Source organism: Eschrichtius robustus, chromosome 14 (genome assembly GCF_028021215.1).
Source record: "Eschrichtius robustus isolate mEscRob2 chromosome 14, mEscRob2.pri, whole genome shotgun sequence".
NCBI lineage: Eukaryota > Metazoa > Chordata > Mammalia > Artiodactyla > Eschrichtiidae > Eschrichtius > Eschrichtius robustus.
The window spans coordinates 28,581,973-28,599,302 of record NC_090837.1 but is presented as its reverse complement, the minus strand read 5'-3'; the positions used below and the strand labels follow the sequence as shown (position 1 = coordinate 28,599,302).

Below are 17,330 nucleotides of genomic sequence, written 5' to 3'. Positions count from 1 at the left end.
ATTTTGACCTCTTCCCATGAATCATGAGTGTTCTTAATGACATCTAGAATGGTGAATCTTTTCCAGAGGGTTTCAATTGACTATGCCCAGATCCATCAGAGGAATCACTGTCAATGGCAGCTGTAGCCTTATGAACTGAATTTCTTTTTTTTTTTATCATTTATATTTGATTTGATTTGATTTTGATTAAAAAAAAATTTTTTAACATCTTTATTGGAGTATAATTGCTTTACAATGGTGTGTCAGTTTCTGCTTTATAACAAGGTAAATCAGCTGTACATATACATACATCCCCATATCTCCTCCCTCTTGTGTCTCCCTCCCACCCTCCCTGAATTTCTTAAATAACAAGACTTGAAAGTCGAAATGACTCCTTGATCCATGCAGAATGCATGTTGTGTTAGCTGGCATGAAAACATTAATCTCCTTGTCCGTCTCCATCAGAGCTCTTAGGTGACCAGGTGCTTTGTCAATGAGCAGTAATATTTTGAAAGGAACCGTTTTTTCAACAACTGGCTTAAAATATTAGGTAAACCATGTTGTAAACAGATTTGCTGTCATCCAGGCTTTGTTGTTCCATTTCTAGAGCATAGGCAGAGTAGATTTAGCATAATTCTTAAGCACCCTAGAATTTTCAGAATGGTAAATGAGCATTGGCTTTAACTTAAAGTCACCAGCTGCATTAGCCCCTAGCAAGAGTCAGCCTGTCTTTCGAAGCTTTGAAGCCAGGCAGTGACTTTTCCTCTCTAGCTATGGAAGTCCTGGATGGTACCTTTTTCCAGTAGAAGCCTGTTTCATCTACATTGAAAATCTGTTGTTTAGTGTAGCATCTTCATTAATGATCTTAGCTAGATCTTCTGGATAGCTTGTGGCATCTTCTATATCAGCACTTGCTGCTTCACCTTGCACTTCTATGTCGTGGAGACGGCTTCTTTCCTTAAACCTCATGAACCAGCCTCTGCTGGCTTCAAATTTATCTTCTGCAGCTTCCTTACCTTTCAGCCTTCATAGAATTGAAGAAAGCTAGGGCCTTGTTCTGGATTAGGTTTTGGCTGAAGGGAATGTTGTGGCAGGTTTGGTCTTTTATCCAGACCCCTAAAACTTTCTCCATATCAATAGTAAGGCTGTTTTTGCTTTCTTATCATTCCTGTGTTCCCTGGAGTAGCACTTCTAATTTCCTTTAGGAGTTTTACTTTTGCATTCATAGCTTGGCTAATTGTTTGGTGTAGGAAGCTAGCTTTTGGGCTCTCTTGGCTTTCACCATGCCTCCCTCCCTTAGCTTAATCATGTCTACCTTTTGATTTAAAATGAGAGATGTGTGATTCTTCCTTTTACTTGAATGCTTAGTGGCCATTGTAGGGTTACTCATTGACCTAACTCTAATTCTGTTGTGTCTCAGGATAGACCCGAAGAGAGGGATGGGGGAACAGTGGAGCAGTCAGAACACACACAGCATTTACCAGTTAAGTTTGCCATCTTACATGGGCGTGGTTCATGGCGCCCCAAAACAATTGTAATAGTAATATCAAAGATCACAGATCACTGCAACAAATATAATAATAATGAAAAAGAGTGAAATATTGCAAGAATGACCAAAATGTGACATAGACACGAAGTGAGCAGATGTTGTCGGAAAAATGGTGCCAATAGACTTGCTTGATGCAGGCTTGCCACAAACCTTCCATTTGTAAAAAGTACAGTATCTGCGAAAGCACAATAAAGCAACATGCAATAAAACGAGATATGCCTGTGTTATATTTAAAGGGCATTGGATTTAGCCCAATTTTATACTCCGTTCTAGACTCAGCTCTGCATGACTTGTGATATCTGAGCTGTAATTTCTACTTACATGGGACGATGAGTTGAACTGGATGATATTTTAGAGCATTTCCTATTCCCAGATCCCACAGTTTTGTTCCAGTGTATGAAATCAGTTTAGTTCACCATGCAGTTCCCCCTGTGCGTATGTGTTGTTGAACTCAGGGGGTGTTTCCATGAGCAGTAGCCTCAGGGCCTTCACAGGGTAGACCTGCCGTCATCCTCTCTGCCGCAGGTGCATGGGGGTCAATATAAAAGGTGGTGGTGTTTTTTTCTGTTTAGCCGTATTTTTACCTGTCCTTTGAGAAGAAGGGAGAATTTGTCAGTGGTATCTTTTGCTGAATACTAGGCTAAATTTGGAGGGAAAATGCAAGTAAAAAAGCCTCGCCCTTGAGACTGTCAGAATCTGTGAAGGAGACGTGATAAATGAAGAGCACAGAACACGGCAGACCATCAGATGTTCGTCAGTAGAGACCGCGCAGGGCTGGGGTCCTGGGGAAGCGCGGGGACACTCGGGCTTCTGAGAGCCCAGGGGCTCCTGGGGCGACGGACACCGGATCTGAGACAGAGCCAGCAGCCTCCCTCACCCTCCCCGTCCCTGAAGCTGTGGTGAGGAAGTCGAATGAGACATTCCCCCCAAAGAGGCAGTGCGTTGTCTAGGCCTCAGAGGCCACGGCCTGGCCGCTGCTCATCTGAATGAAGTGAGTCTCCCTGTGACACGTCGAGCTTGTGCTCTGTGGTCTGCACTGTGAGGACAGTGTTGGGTGTAGGGACAGAGATTGCCGGCCCTGCAGACCAGCTGCAATCTGGCCATTCACAAGAAGTGTTGCTTCTTCATGTCAATAGGGAGTAAACTCACGGACCCAGTGAACACCACCGCAGATTCTCCGGCCAGTGTCTTGGACTCCCAGGGTTCAGGAAGCAGGGTGTGAGCATGTCTCTGCGTTTATTCCCAGCTGTTCTTATCCTTTTTAATGGCGCACTTGATAGCCCACACCCCGGCGGTGTCCTCTACAGTGGCTGTGTCACCCGTGGTTTTGTGGGGGGTGTGTTTATTGTCTTTTAAGCAAATGCAGAAATCCCTATTTCTGACTTCATTTTCTCATCACAGCACTTGTCACACTGGCTTCATGTGCTTTGGGAACTTTACTAAAAACAACTGAGTCTCGAAACTACTCATGTTTATTTTAAAGTTTATGTGTGACATTATGCATGCATGTATAAATAAATATATGTATATTTTTGCCTCATGGGAATGAAAATGTGTGTCACAGACTGTGTGTGTGAAGTTTTCTTTGGCTGCCCACAGTTACAGGGCTGTGCAGACGCTGAGCTCTCTTTGTTGCTTGTGTGCTGACTAATCAAAGAACTGATTTTTTCCCTTTTACATGTTTAGAATTGGAAGATTATTTTTCAAGTAAGCTACAACATAATTCAGTGATTTATAGTTGGATTCTTTGTTCATATTTTAATTTTCAAAGATTGATATATGTTATGCTTTTCTTTCTTGGCCACTCCATGCGGCATGCAGAATCTTAGTTCCCCGACCAGGGATCAAACTTGTGCCCCCTGCACTGGGAGTGCAGAGTCTTAACCACTAGACCGCCAGGGAAGTCCCTATGTTATGCTTTTTGAAGAAAAAGATACAAAATGTATTAAACGAAACAAACTGAAAGCTCCCTTTTTATATATAAGCAAAATGGAGATTTCTTAAAATATTACAGAAAATCAGTAGCTTGCTTTTGAGTAACACACTGGCATTTTATGTGGTTTAAAACTATTTTGTGGGTTCAATATTGAAATAAATGTTACTTTTGATTACTCTGCATACTTTTAGCTGAAAAGTGAAGTCTGGCTTATTTACTCTGTCCTTTTTTTTTTAGAATAGGGATTTTAAGGCTAGCTGAGCTACTTTATAATGATTGTAGAGTTTTTCAAAATTTTCATTTCTTTTAAAATATGTGAACACTTCCATTCTTCTCTGATAATACATCTATATTTATAAATATTCTAATTATTTACACACTTTACACCACTAGTTAAATTCCCAACTATGCAGAATTTGCTTTTACCTTTCTTCGAGGAATCAGATTTGGAGGAGGCAATCATATTTTCCCTGATGATTGTACATAAATTTTGACTATTCTGTTACCTTCTTATCCACACAGGATTGTCTTTGGAGGCTGAGAAAACAGGCAGAGGGAGGGTAATATGAAGCACGGCTCAACTCCTCTGTAGGCCCTGACCCCAGAGCTGTTGGCCTTTGCGGCCCAGCCCGGTGTGGACTGATGGCTGAAGATGGGAATAGGCTGTCCCATGGAAATGGCTTGAGTCTCTGTCTTGGGTCTGTGAGAAGGTTCTAGAGCCAGACTCACTGGAGTCTAGATCCTGGGTACTCAGATGTGGTCCAAGGACCAGCGGCATCAGCATCCTCTGGGAGCTGGTTCGAAATGCAGACCTGCAGACCCAGAATCTGCATTTCACCCGGGTCCCCTCGGGTTGCATGACTGCCTTAAACTTCAGGAAGCTCAGGTCCAGGTCACTGGTTTCCCAGGCGGCTGAGCATCAGAATCACCTTTGGAGCTGGTTAAAAACTACAGAATCCTTGTCCCAGCCCCCTGAGAGATTGATTCACTAGGTCTGGGGTGACCCAGCCAGATGTGGAACTGCTGGTCTGAAATGGATCACCCCTGGCTGGTGAGGGCCCTTTGAGAGAAAGGGTGAATCACCTGAGTGTGTGTTGGGAGGGACCCACGTCTAGCCTGCTGTGAGCTTCCCTTTCTCTAGGCCTCCATCCCTGAGTGGACGTGTCACTCCTGAAGAGCCCTGGAGGCCTGCAGGCCACTGGACCAGCATGCCAGCCACCATGTGCAGCTCACCTGACGGGAACACAGATTTACAGGCACTCCAGCTACCCAGCCTCCATCCCCTTCTCTTCCAGTTCCTATGGAAACAGATTGCAGGGAAACTGGGCACGGTGCTATCTTTACTCTGTTATGGGGATCTGAGGTCTGTTTGTTACCATGGGAACCAGAAGGGAAAGGGATGGTAGTGGAATAGCTAGACTGCTTTTCAGTCTCACCAGTAACCTCGTCCTCACACACAACCCTCTTCTGCCCAAGTGTACCTCTGGGCTCAGGGCCTGTGTGGTTGAGTGTGGCTGGGACTCACCCGGGGATGGTGGGTCGGGGAGGGGAAAGACAGGGCTCGTAGAACACCGTTGAAGGTGCCAGTCGCTTCCTTTTCTCCCAGGCCGCCATTTCTAGGTGTTGGTTTAAGTTACTGAAGTGTCACCCTTAGCTATTATTTCTTGTATGGTTCTGTTGAACATAACAACATGTTTTTATTCAGAGGAAGTGAAGAGATGAGTCATTTCAATAGTGGTGATTTCTCTAATGTGTGGAATCCCTGTGGTTGGTGGATGAGCTGAGAATATTGCCTGGCTCGTGTGTTGGGGTGGAGATGAGGGCCTCATGGGGTGAACAGCAGGGCCAAGTCAGATGGAAATCTTGGCCTGTGGTAAGGAAAAAGAAGCGTACCTGATGGCGACCTATTTAAATAATTGTTTGAAGATGGGAATATTAAATTCCAATCTAGCAGGCCCTAGATTTTAACTCTGAGTGTTCATCCATGGAGTGGCATTCAGTGGGCCCCACCCGCTTACAGCCCAGTCGACTGACCACACCACCCACACGGCTCCCAAGGGTCTGACATCCAGGGTAGTGTTGCCCCTGCCCTTCTTCCCTGCTCCCCGTTCCTCCCTTTGCTGTGTTTTGAGGGCCTGTTGGGTGTTCTGAGGCTGTGTCCATGCTGTCGTGTATTTTCTTAGCACCACTGCCTTACAGCTACATTAATGTCCCACTTGACAGATGAGGAGACTGAGGCTCAGAGAGGCTGTGTAGCCTGCCCGGGTAGGGTGGCAGTCTGCTCAGCAGAATGGTCATTCTGAACCCCGTCTGTTTGACCCCAAAGCTGCACTTGCTCCTCTGAGCACAGCACCTCTGTAGAGTGATCGGCTGTGTCAGAGTTTGGCAGCCCCGACCCTCATTCTCTCTCTATCGTGGCCTCTGACCCCAGCGCAAATAAACAGGCAGCTCCTTGCTCTTTGACATTAGTCTTGTGTATTTACTTATGGTTTTTTTCCTATTTCAAATGTATGTGTCAATGGATTCAGTTTTTCAGTCAAAACAGGCAAAATTTAGTTTTGATGATTGCATGCTTCCTCTAGGGACATTTGGGGGAACACTGGCTTAGAGAGAGTGTTTGGGTGAAAAGCAGTAAGAGCTTGCCGTTCTGTGAGGAGCACGATCACATCCTCCTCCTCGCTGTTAGAGGGCACAGTGGGGGCCAGGGGACGGGAGGTGCTGCTGTGATTGTGGTGAGGCCTCCTGTTGCCCCCGCCTCCGCCCCGCCACTGCCGGGGCCTCCTGAGGGCCCACTGCAGAGCAGGAAGGAATGGATCACTTCCTACTCGTTGGCTCCAGAGGGGAAGGGAATAAATAAGGGCTGGTTTTAGAGGGAAAGGAAGAACTGAAAGAAGATGCTCTTTTCAATGGGGAGAAAGTTGCCGGTCAGGCTGACGGGGCTGCGGAGTACTTAGTCCTGCGACACCATCAGACACTGGCCAAGTGTGGCGAGTGACGGGAACAGGAACAGTGATGTCAGGCTCCAAACTTGGTGCTTAAAATTTCCTCCTGCTGCCGGAGCCCTGTGGTTTTCTTGGGTGGTTTCCTAGGAACTCTCTTGTCCAGATCTGATGGTGGACATGTTAAACAGACAGCTTCACTCAGTGTCAGGAACACTGACGTGGGCTCGGTGCACTGTTCAGGGTGGGGTGGTTCCTGTAGTGGTGGTACGTGCTCTGAAGCTGCGGAAACTCTGTGGACTGCAAACACACAGGCCCAGGTGCTGCAGGACACCGTGTCAGGAGTGCCAGTCCTGTGTTACAGGAGGTATGTCTCCCCCACTGGGGACGCTTGGTGGGACACATGGTACCTGCGGTGGTGCTTCCCTCATGAATAACACCTGTTTGCTTCTGCTGTGACGAGCACACACGTGGGCCTTTGTTACCAAGGCAGCGTAAACCGGTCTGATGAGCCCTGTCTGCTTGGCTGAAGGCCTCCAGATACACGGGGATGGGTTGTGTAGTCCCATTAGTCAAATACCACTCAAGCTTTCCCCTGAATTCTCTGCCCCTTCAGCAGCTGCTCTTTAGGACAGGTGCACTGTCATGGCCCTGCCCCATCCAGCCTTCCAGGAGGCCGGGAAGCTCTCTCAGTGTTTCCCTAACGGCTGTGGAATTGGGCACCGCTCGTCTGTGGCTTAGTGTGCTGGGGCCTTTCCCAGAGGGGGAGCTCGCTCTTGTGCTCCACTGCCACCCAGAGCCCCTGTGTCACACTCTCGGACCAGCTGCTGTGGTGACATCAGCTCCGGGGGCCAACCTCAGACTGTACCATTTTGTGTTGTATCCTTGGACATCTGCTGAAACGTGTCCTTGGGCTTCTGTGATCAGACTGAGTTGTTCCACCAGTGCTGGCTGGGCTAAATGAGTTCTGCTTCCAGAATTTGGTGTGACTCCCGTGGTGGCTTTCTGGGTTGAATTCCATGTCGTCTTGAGAGGCTGGTCCAGAGATGATCTTCGAGTTCTTCTCTGTGAACCTGTGGTCTGTCTGGGGCAGTCCCAGGGTCTTCCTCCTCCTGGGGTGGTGGACACGTGGCGTGTGCTGCTGCTCCTGCTTCCCTTAAACGAGAGAGGCAGCGGGGTGGTTGAGTGGAAGGAAGTGCAGGTCCTGGGAGGGTGCGGGTGGGTCCGTGTCTGTGAGCTCTCTGCCCACCTCCTCTCTGCAGAGCTAAGCGGGCTCCTCCTCGGTTTCGTTGTGTCTCTGCCAGGGCACCGGTCACTAAGCAGCCCTGTGTGTGTGACCTACAGTGCACCTGTGTTAAATTGGCCGCTGGTCGGAGCCTCGTGGGCCCCGGTGTGGGCAGGTGCCTGTCAGGGCTCACAGCACGTATCTCCCTTCTCCCATGTCTGTCCCAGACCATGTGTACCTTTCTTTGGAAACATCTAAGAAGAATACTGTTGGAGTGTTCAATCCACTACCACCCACCTCAAACAGGTTATTTAATTGTAATATAATGTGGAAAGTTTTCTTTTTCCTAGAGAAATATATTTTTCAGAAAATGAATATGAGGATGCAAGGCAAAGCTACTTGATGGATGTTTAGGTATCCTCTGTGTGTTTGATTAGAAAGCAGATGTGGAGCTGGTCTGGGGCTTCGTGCACAAGGGACACTTAGGAAATGTTTGCTAACGCGAGCGCCTGGCATTGTGCAGATGGTTCGTTTCCGTAGGAGCACCGGCTGTTTCATTGTTGGTCATTATATTAGCTTTTCAGGTGCCAGTGTCCCTGTTCCAATACCTCCTGTCATGCAGAGGGCACTTGGTGGGATGTCCTCTCTGTGCAGAATTTCATTCTTGAGGCCTTGGGAAAGCTTCAGAAATATACGGAAAAGGACTTAAAAAGTCAGCACTTTACAAAGGTACAAACCAAACAGGGCGAAGGACAGAAGAAAGGCAGATTGTACCCTGCATGGTTATTTTCTAGTAAGGAGATGTAAAACCTGGGTCAAATTTATTTATTACCATCTATTGCTGTTTTTAAAATTTGATATTTCAATATGTAAACATGAAGAAAAATTGAATATCGAGACTCTTTTTCCTTTTAAAGACGAGTTTCTTTTTTGTCATTTGTTTAACTAAATAATAATAACAAAAGGTTATTCTACCACATTTCATACCAAATACCTCACCTACACATTTTCTTTACTTTTGTATCCTTTCCCTTTTCTTTCTGTTACTAACTTTAGCTGACATAGAGTGTTTGTGAGCTTAGATTTTTATCTATCAAGAACTTTAAAAATATCAAGACAAATCACGTGAGGAAATATGAGGTCGAACGCTCTGTCGTGTCCGGCTGGGTGAGATGGAGCTGGAGGAGGGAGGGTGGGCCATGCTGTCCAACCCCGCATTAGTCATCTGCCCAGGTGCACTGTTCTTTAACATTGATTGGAGACCAGTGTTTTGTACATGGCCCCTCATTAAATGCACAATAATTCGGAGTGTCATGGATGCTTCCACTCTACAGATGAGGAAGTTGAGGCTCAGGGTTAAGTAACTGCCAGAGTTGCATGTGGCCTAGAATGAGGTGCACCCAAGGCGGTCTGCCTCAGGGTCTGGCCTTTTGTCCTCTGGCCTGTTTGCATGGAAAGCTCTCCTTCCAGTGTGTTTTAAGTGGCGGAGGGTTGGCCTTGCCTGTGCTCCAGACGCCCAGCCTGACCCTCCCACAAGGAGCACCCTCCTGGTGTGCGTGCCCTGTGACCAGCAGCCTCCTTGGGTCCCAGGCCCTTGGTGCTACTTGCAGCTGAGGCAGGGCAGAGGGAGTAGAGTGACAAGGGAGTGACCCAGCTGAAGCTCAGATGTGATTCAGTGCAGTATAACCAGCATTTATTAGCTACCTGCTGTATGCTAGTCCCCATGGACAGTGCTGTGGATGCTAAGATTAGCAAGAAAAGGTTTCCATTATAAATACCTACATAGACAGAGATAGGAGAGTGCAGGCACCTCAAATAGTGCCGTGCTAGAGTAGTGACCCGACAAGCAGCTGAACGAGAAGATGCAGCTTGTGTGGTATTCTTTAGGCCAGAGAGCAGGGAGGAGGTCACAGGCAAGGCACCGGGGTGCAGGTGCTGGCCCAGCAGCCCTGATGGGTGACGGTGGTGCAGGAGCGTGTGCAGGGAGGGTGGAACCGTGGGCCCACGTTCCCTTCTGCTCTCAGCCCCCTTCCCTTGCTGTTCACACTCATTACCCCTGCAGGGCCCCCTTTTCTTGGCCTGCCATGCCCACTGTAAGCTGGTTTTATCTGAAGAAAATTGGGGTGGAGGAGAGTGCTAGGTGCAGAGCCGGCCTGTGCCCCTCACGCCAGGCTGGGAGGAGTGACCTCTGCTCAGCTGGCATCCATTTTCAAGGTGACTGTGACGTGCTCAGACTAGGTCAGGGGACCTTCGGTCAGTGCACGTCCGCCCGAGGACTCTGACTCTGCCCCTGCCCCAAGGCCCTGGCCCTTCTGCGCCTTCTCTTTGGGGTGTGTTGGTGTTGTGGGCGTGGCCCGATCTGGGCCTGGGAAAGTGGGGATTGTTTCAGGATCCCCTGAGCCCCACAGGCAGGGGTCCATGTGTGCCCTGTGCCCCTTTCACAGCTTCTTCCTTTGACCAGTTTGCGTCTACGGGAGAGCCTGGAGCTTGGGCCCAGACTGACACCTGGTTCTGGTCCAGCTTTTCCCTCATCCTGCAGTGTGTTCCCTCTCCTCCCTGGGCCACCGTCTCCTCCTCTATAAAATGAACGGCGACCCCATGGCCTCCCCTGCCCATATGTAGTGCGAGGAGGTAGTGGTACCTGTACTGATTATTAAGGGCAGTTTTCCTACTTAATTATCTGGGGGAAATGTTCTCCAGCTTGGTTTGGGTAGAGCTCAGACTGTAGATTCTTCAGGTTTTATCAAGTGTCAGATTTTCGAGGTGACATTTTAAAGGATGGTCTAATAGCATTGCTACCTTCCCTGTTTGCATCTTGTGTGCATATTTGAAGAGGGTTTTAGATTTTGTACTTGCTTCCTGAAGTGGTGACCTGAGTACCTGGAGCCCGTTGAGCTGCCCAGGGCTCGATGGCTTTGAGGTTGTGTTATAAAAGCTGCAATTGTCATACACCCCAAATCACAGAAATTAAGAGCAGCGAGCGAGAAGGATCTGTACTGCTGTGCAGATGGCCCTTTGTCTGAGTTGTTCTCAGACTTGGTTTCTGTGCAGATTTTCTGTGCTGGTTCACAGTGTCCTTTACACGCACATCTGTCCCGTCTCCCTTGACTGGAGACATGACCACTGGGGCCTGCTCAGATCAGAAGGGACCTCGAGCTCTCACCCCTCATGGTGCATGAGGATGTGGTAGCCTGGCTGAGCCTGGCCCAGGGCAGGGCAGGGGTGGTGGCTGCCGTGAGGAATACCTAGACTGAACGGCACTTCCCAGGTCTGAGTGTCTATCCACGGGGCGGAGGGCTCCAAGCTCGGGCCAGAAGCAGACCCTCAGTTTTCTTGTCCCACTTTTCCTCACCTCTGTCTCGCTCAGAGTCCGTTGCCACTTTGACCTTAGATGAACAAGCCAGTAGTTGAGTTTTTTCCAGTAAGCAGTGTGGCACACTCTCAACATACTTGTTTCTGTTTTCTGAGTCTTGCAACAGTGTCATGGTTTGTCGAGGTTGGGACCATCCCTTCACCTCTCCATGCTCCTTCCTCCGAGGGTGGAGCAGTGCCCGTCCTCAGACAGGTGGGACCTCTGCGGCCCGGAGCCTGCAGCTGCTCGGTCTGGCCATCACCCAGGTGGCCGTCACCTAGGTAACCAACATAACAGCGAGGCAGTCTGTCCATGGTGTGAGGAAATCAGAAATGAAACTGCGGTATTGATTCTTTATGCACTACACTTATACTAGTGTTACTAGATTTTGAGAAAAGGTGGTTTGACTTCTCTGTTGAGTTGGCCTCTGTGCCCAGCGTGTGACCCTGTGTTTCCTAAATCGCGTGTCTTTCCGCACTGAACTTTCATGATAGTTGTCATCTGTGGAATGTAGTTCTTTTCACTCCCCAGTGATTCTAGGGAGGCTGTGTGTTGTATGAGTTTTTGTGAACAAGTGGTAAAGCAAACGTATTCCACAACTTATTTGGTTAGGTTTCGTGGGTGTTCACGTTTTTAAGAACGTCCGTTGTTGTGGGGGTGTTTTTCCCTTTTGTGTGCTCTATTTCCTTAGTAACTGTTGCTCCATTATGGGAGGGACTTAACGACATGTTTCAAGTGCAATATTGAATTAATTTATTTCCTGGTTAGTCCTGCCCATCTTCCCAGTGTAAATAGAACATGTGTGTGTGCGCGTGTGTGTGTCCATGTGCCCATGACAGGATGGTGGTAGTGTGCTTGCTGTAGAGGGGCTCTTGAATGGGTTCAGGGTTACTCTGTGACCTTGCATCCTGGGTAAGTTGCCTCTTTCTCTCTTTGTTTTTCCTCTTTTCCCCCCTAGATTTTCCTGATTTGAGCATTACCAGCATTAAGGCACTTCGGTTTAGGAAACTACCTGAGATTCGGAAGTAGCATGGGAATAACAGTGGCTGGAGGGGCAAGAGACCAGGCGTTAGTCCCAACTCCTGAGCGCTAGTTTGGGGCTAAGTCATGTGACCTCTGTGGGGCTAGAGTTTTCTCTGTGGCTTGAGAGGATTTAGAGCAGTGACCTCCACGGGCCTGTGCTGGGTACTTTGCTGTGAAGTGTGAGTGCAGGGGAGTCATTGCTCGTTTTCCTTGTCTCACCTTGACTAGTGGGGTGGTAGCAAAAGCATTGCCAGTTCAGAGGCTCAGAGCCAGAGGTGTGAACAGCCTCTCAGCCCGGGGATGGCATCCATCAGCATGGCTCGGGGCAGCGGGTTGGTTTGCAGCGTCTGCCGAGCCTCTCTGTGCGCCTCGTCCAAACACCAGCAGCCTTGGTCCACCCATCCATCGTTCAGTAGACTTGTCCTACTGATGTCCACTGGGCACCAGTCAATGCCTTAGGTGCTCAAGGGAAACGTCCGTGTGGGGCTTACAGCTCAGCGGAGAGATGGTGCTGAGCAATCAGCACCCCTGCATGCAGCCACAGCTGCGGCCAGGGCCAGCGAGCCAGGTTACCGGGCTCTGCATTTAGTCCAGGCGTGGGCGAGGTGCCACCTCTGAGACTAGAAGGTAAGCAGGGCCCTCGAGGGTGGGAGGCAAGCAGGACAGCGATGTGTTCAGCTTCTGTGCCTTTTTCCTGATTCTTGGTTGGTTGCTGAGCTGTGAAAGCCTATGTGTGGTACCTCTGCCAACTCTGGGTCCCGATCACCCACCTGTTCTCCAGCCTGCTGGGTCACTTTCCTCCTGAGCATGGCTGCCTGGCCCCGTTCCCTTTGGTCGGTCCCTCGCTGAACAGAACAGACTCCAGGTTCTGGGGACCCACTCCTCTTTTTTGTGTGTTTCTAGAAAGGGTATCTTATCTGTGTTGTTAGTGGTGAGGAAGAAAACATTTTATGGCAGTTACAGGTTCACTTTCACTTGAAAATTGCATATTAAGGAGACTCCAAATGTATGTAGGAATATGCACGTCATCAGTTAATGAAGATAATTAAAATAAATTTTGGCCCTTCAGCCTGTGTTGGGAACCACACATGTCATGCTCTAAACATCCAGGCCAGGACCATGCCCAAGACCTCAGGGGGAGCTGTTACACACCTGTCGTCTTCCCTCTCTTTTAGAAGTAAAGTTAAGTATTGATGAGTGTGACAGAGACAGTAAGAGAAAAAAAAGAAGAATTTGTTGTTTCTTTTGTTTATATCCACATCAGCCTCAATCTTTCCCATAGCCGTTTGAAATGTATAGCTTGGTTTTTTAAAAAATTGTGGTAGCATGCCTTTTGCAATGAAACAAGATAATTAAGCAAAACCCCTCAATAAAACAACAAAAACATCACCACACTTTAGTTTGTCTTTGAGTTCAGGAAAAGAGAACAAATACAGTCTAGTATTTCTGTGCATTGAAAGCATCATAGAAAGAGTAAAGATAATCAAGGTTTTAGGGCAGGTGGGCTTTTATTTTTAACTGGCAATTCCATTCCCTAAAGTAGATAACTACAGTGCACATGGTCCTTTACTCTGGATGTTGGTGTAGGACTTTGGGACATTGATAACTGTCTCTACTGGTCATTTGATATGGAATGTTTAAATTCAGAGAACAAACATTTTCTCACATTTTCAAGCACTTCAGAACCACCATTTACATAAATGATTTTTAATTAAATTTTTTACCTATTCATTAAACTTGAGGACTCCTACTGGGCTGCACTTTATTAACTGAGATTGTTACTGCAAGTACATGAAGGCAATGCAGTTGAATTTCTTTCTTCATGTAATTAAGGTGCTTCCTTAATACACTAGGGCTTCCTTCCAGTTACTCTGTATTAGTGATGTTTTACTTTATTACCTTATGTTTACAGCAAGAGGGCTTTAACAGAGGATTCCTTTCTGTTATGTGCTGTTTTCTTAAATTTTTTTCTTTTCTCTAGTTTGATGGTGAAAAAGAGGAATAAAGTTACATTTTCTAAAAATTAGCTATAAATGGTTTAGGATGAAGTGATAATAATGGAAGAGGTTCCTTTTCTCTAATACCAGAGATTCATATTTGGGATTCTGTTTTAAAAGTCTGGTCCTACATAGAGAATGGACTTGAGGACATGGGGAGGGAGAAGGGTAAGCTGGGACGAAGTGAGAGAGTGGCATGGACATATATACACTACCAAATGTAAAATAGATAACTAGTGGGAAGCAGCCGCATAGCACAGGGAGATCAGCTCGGTGTTTTGTGTGCATCTAGAGGGGTGGGATAGGGAGGGTGGGAAGGAGACACAAGAGTGAGGAGATACGGGGATGTATGTATATGTATAGCTGATTCACTTTGTTATACAGCAGAAACTAACACACCATTGTAAAGCAATTATACTCCAATAAAGATGTTAAAAATAAATAAATAAATAAAAATAAAATTTAAAAACCCACAAAATCCTGGTCCTTGGGCTGGTGCAGTGGTTAAGAATCCGTCTGCCAGTGCAGGGGACACAGGTTCGATCCCTGGTCCGGGAAGATCCCACATGCCATGGAGCAACTGAGCCTGTGCGCCACAACTACTGAGCCTGTGCTCTAGATCCCACGAGCCACAACTCCTGAACCCACGTGCCACAACTACTGAAGCCCACGCGCCTAGAGCCTGAGCTCCACAACAAGAGAAGCCACTGCAATGAGAAGCCCACGCACCACAATGAAGAGTAGCCCTCACTTGCCGCAACTAGAGAAAGCCCGTGCACAGCAATGAAGACCCAACGCAGCCAAAAATTTAAAAAAAAAAAAAAAAAAGTCTGGTCCTTTGGACTTCTAACATTCTTGTAGTTAATGTTGCTAGTATAACAACATTAAAATATATGATAAGTATTTGTAAAATGCTTTTATTATTATGGGATATGTAATATATATGGAACAGTTTATATTGATAGATTAAATTTGCTTTTCCTTCCTATTCTTTTAAAAAAATTATCACTGACTTTTTTTTCCCACTTAAGAGTCACTTTAAAAATATATATATATATTTATTTATTTATTTGGCTGCACTGGGTCTTAGTTGGGGCATGCAAGATCTTTAGTTGCGGCATGCGGGATCTAGTTCCCTGACCAGGGATCGAACCCGGGCTCCCTGCATTGGGAGCCTGGAGTCTTAGCCACTGGACCACCAGGGAAGTCCCAAGAGTCACTTTGTAAAACAGCTCAACCCAAGTCCTTTCTGGCATGCTGACAGCAGTGGGCATGAACCTCAGATCCCACTTGTAAGACCTCAGGAAACTGCTTAGGAAATGGATTTCTCCTTCAGGTGTCTGTGGCCTAGGGTAGCCTGGGGAGGACATTTGAACGTGTGTGACCTCTGTAACTGTTCCTAGAGCAGCTCGGAGCAGCTGGCCCCATCTTGTTCTGGGTGCAGGAGTCCTCCCGACCCCTCGCCCCTTCTCGGGCAGTAGGAGAAGTGCTACACGTGCCCCACTTCCCACACAGTGTGGTCATGGGCACGGCTCTGGGGGCTTCTTTTTCTTTTTTGGCCTCTGTGGATCTACTGAGTTTCATGTTCTACAGGTCATCAGGAAAATGATCTCTTTCTTTTTAATTTCAGCAAGGGGAGAGGCGAAGCATAGAGAGCTGCAGATCAGATCCTCCTGAACCCCCCGGAGCAAGTGAGACCCCTGGAGAATGCTGGCTGCCAGGCGGCTGGGGGGGTCCTTCCTCTGAGGTGGGTAGGCCGGTGTCCGTGGGACAGCTTCCTCGCTCCTGGGCCCACCATGGCCTCCACTCTCTGGCTGGACGGCTGATGTGACCGGTGCCCTGAGCGTGCACACTGCTGGACTGGGTGCCGTCCCAGCTACCACCTGCTCTCAGAGTCTGGGAGCAGGGCAGGTTGGTGTCCGATGCTACCAGAATCCAGACAGGCAGAGTGATGGCCTCCTGCAAGCTGAGATGGAGGTGACCTGAGGCCTCCTGGATGTTCCTGGTGACGGGACAGCTGACAAGTTGGAACACAGGCCTGCCAGGGAGCAGTATGCAGGAAGCTGGCTTTCAGGCCACAAATGCTTTCACAGGTGAGAATCCGCCACACTTAACTGAAAACTTTATTTCATCTCTTAGTCGATAGGTAATAAGATACCGAACAACTATATGAAATGAATATATGTCTACATTTAGGAACTGAAGCCCACACAGCGTCAAGGGGCTCAGGCTGCCGTGGTGACTGATTTTGGCGAAACTATGGCGTGTTCTCCTTTTCTGTAGAGAGGAATTTGAAAGAGCATCACATTTTACGATTCTGCTTTGTTGGGTTGTAGGGCACACATAGTATCCGGCGAGCCGCCGTTCCTTGAAGAAAGTCCATCCCTTGCAGAGCGGTGTGTTGGGGTGTCTTTCTGTCCAGAGCTGGGAAGACTTGGAGGGAATAGTTATGGCTGATGAGTAACCCCTCCCTCCGCGTTGTTAGTTTTCTTCCTGAGACTCGCTCATGTGTAGACGGTGGTGGGGTGGTGACTCTGAGCGCTGACCTTGTCCTGTAAAGGACTCGTGGAGAAGCCCCGTGTCACTCTTCCACGTGTATGTTCTCCCCCCGGGTCTGATCTGCTCCCTTCTCAGGGAACCACTCAGTCTGGCTGGTGCCCAGAGCCAGGGCCTGAGCCACGGGGCTTTTGAATTTGGATCCTGGTTCTTTGTCTGATTCACTTAACATCCCAGGAAGACACTAATGCTTCTGGGCCTCTGCCTCCTTATTTATAAAATGTGGGCCGTGAAGTTGAAGGACCTCATGGAATCCAGGGAAAACAGTTTTACGTATAAAGAGTTATGTTTTTTTTTTCTAAAGGAAGGATGGTAGGAAAATTACAAGAAGTGCCTGTATTCTCTGGCTCTGTGAGTCCTAAAAGTTTGCAGGTTTTCCAGTTGTGTGTAGCGGGCAGCTCGGGTTGCTGGGGAGAGAGCGTGGGGCTCTTCCTCCCCGCTGGCTGGAGCTCTGCTCCTGACAGTCACCAGTGTTGTTCCTGCTCCCCTTGCTGGTTTGACAGTGAATGTGGTCACGTGCAGCTCTCACAGGAGAAAGGGCTGGAGGAGCCGGGCATGTGCAACAGGGGACCCCCCTCCTGGGGGCCAGCTGGGGAAGGTCCCCCGGAGTGGTCAGGGCCCAGGAAGACGAGTGAGACGGCTGTTTCAGAAGAGCACGCGGAGCCCAGCTCTCTAGACCCTCCTCAGCCGGCCAACCCAACCAGAAACCCCTCCTCCGGTCCTCCCTAGGGGTCGTGCCTCAGCTGTCCATCCCAGGAGCTGCAACCCTGGGGC

At 48.2% G+C, this 17,330-nt stretch overlaps 1 protein-coding gene across 1 annotated transcript in view; it reads left to right on the top strand.

Annotated features, from left to right (window-relative positions):
* Nucleotides 1-17,330, top strand: part of LDLRAD4 (low density lipoprotein receptor class A domain containing 4) — a 302,381-nt gene that overhangs the window by 130,989 nt on the left and 154,062 nt on the right. Inside the window, 1 exon segment of the mRNA XM_068563639.1 lies at nucleotides 15,631-16,093. Coding sequence (XP_068419740.1) covers nucleotides 15,997-16,093 — 97 coding nt within the window. The 5' untranslated portion in view covers nucleotides 15,631-15,996.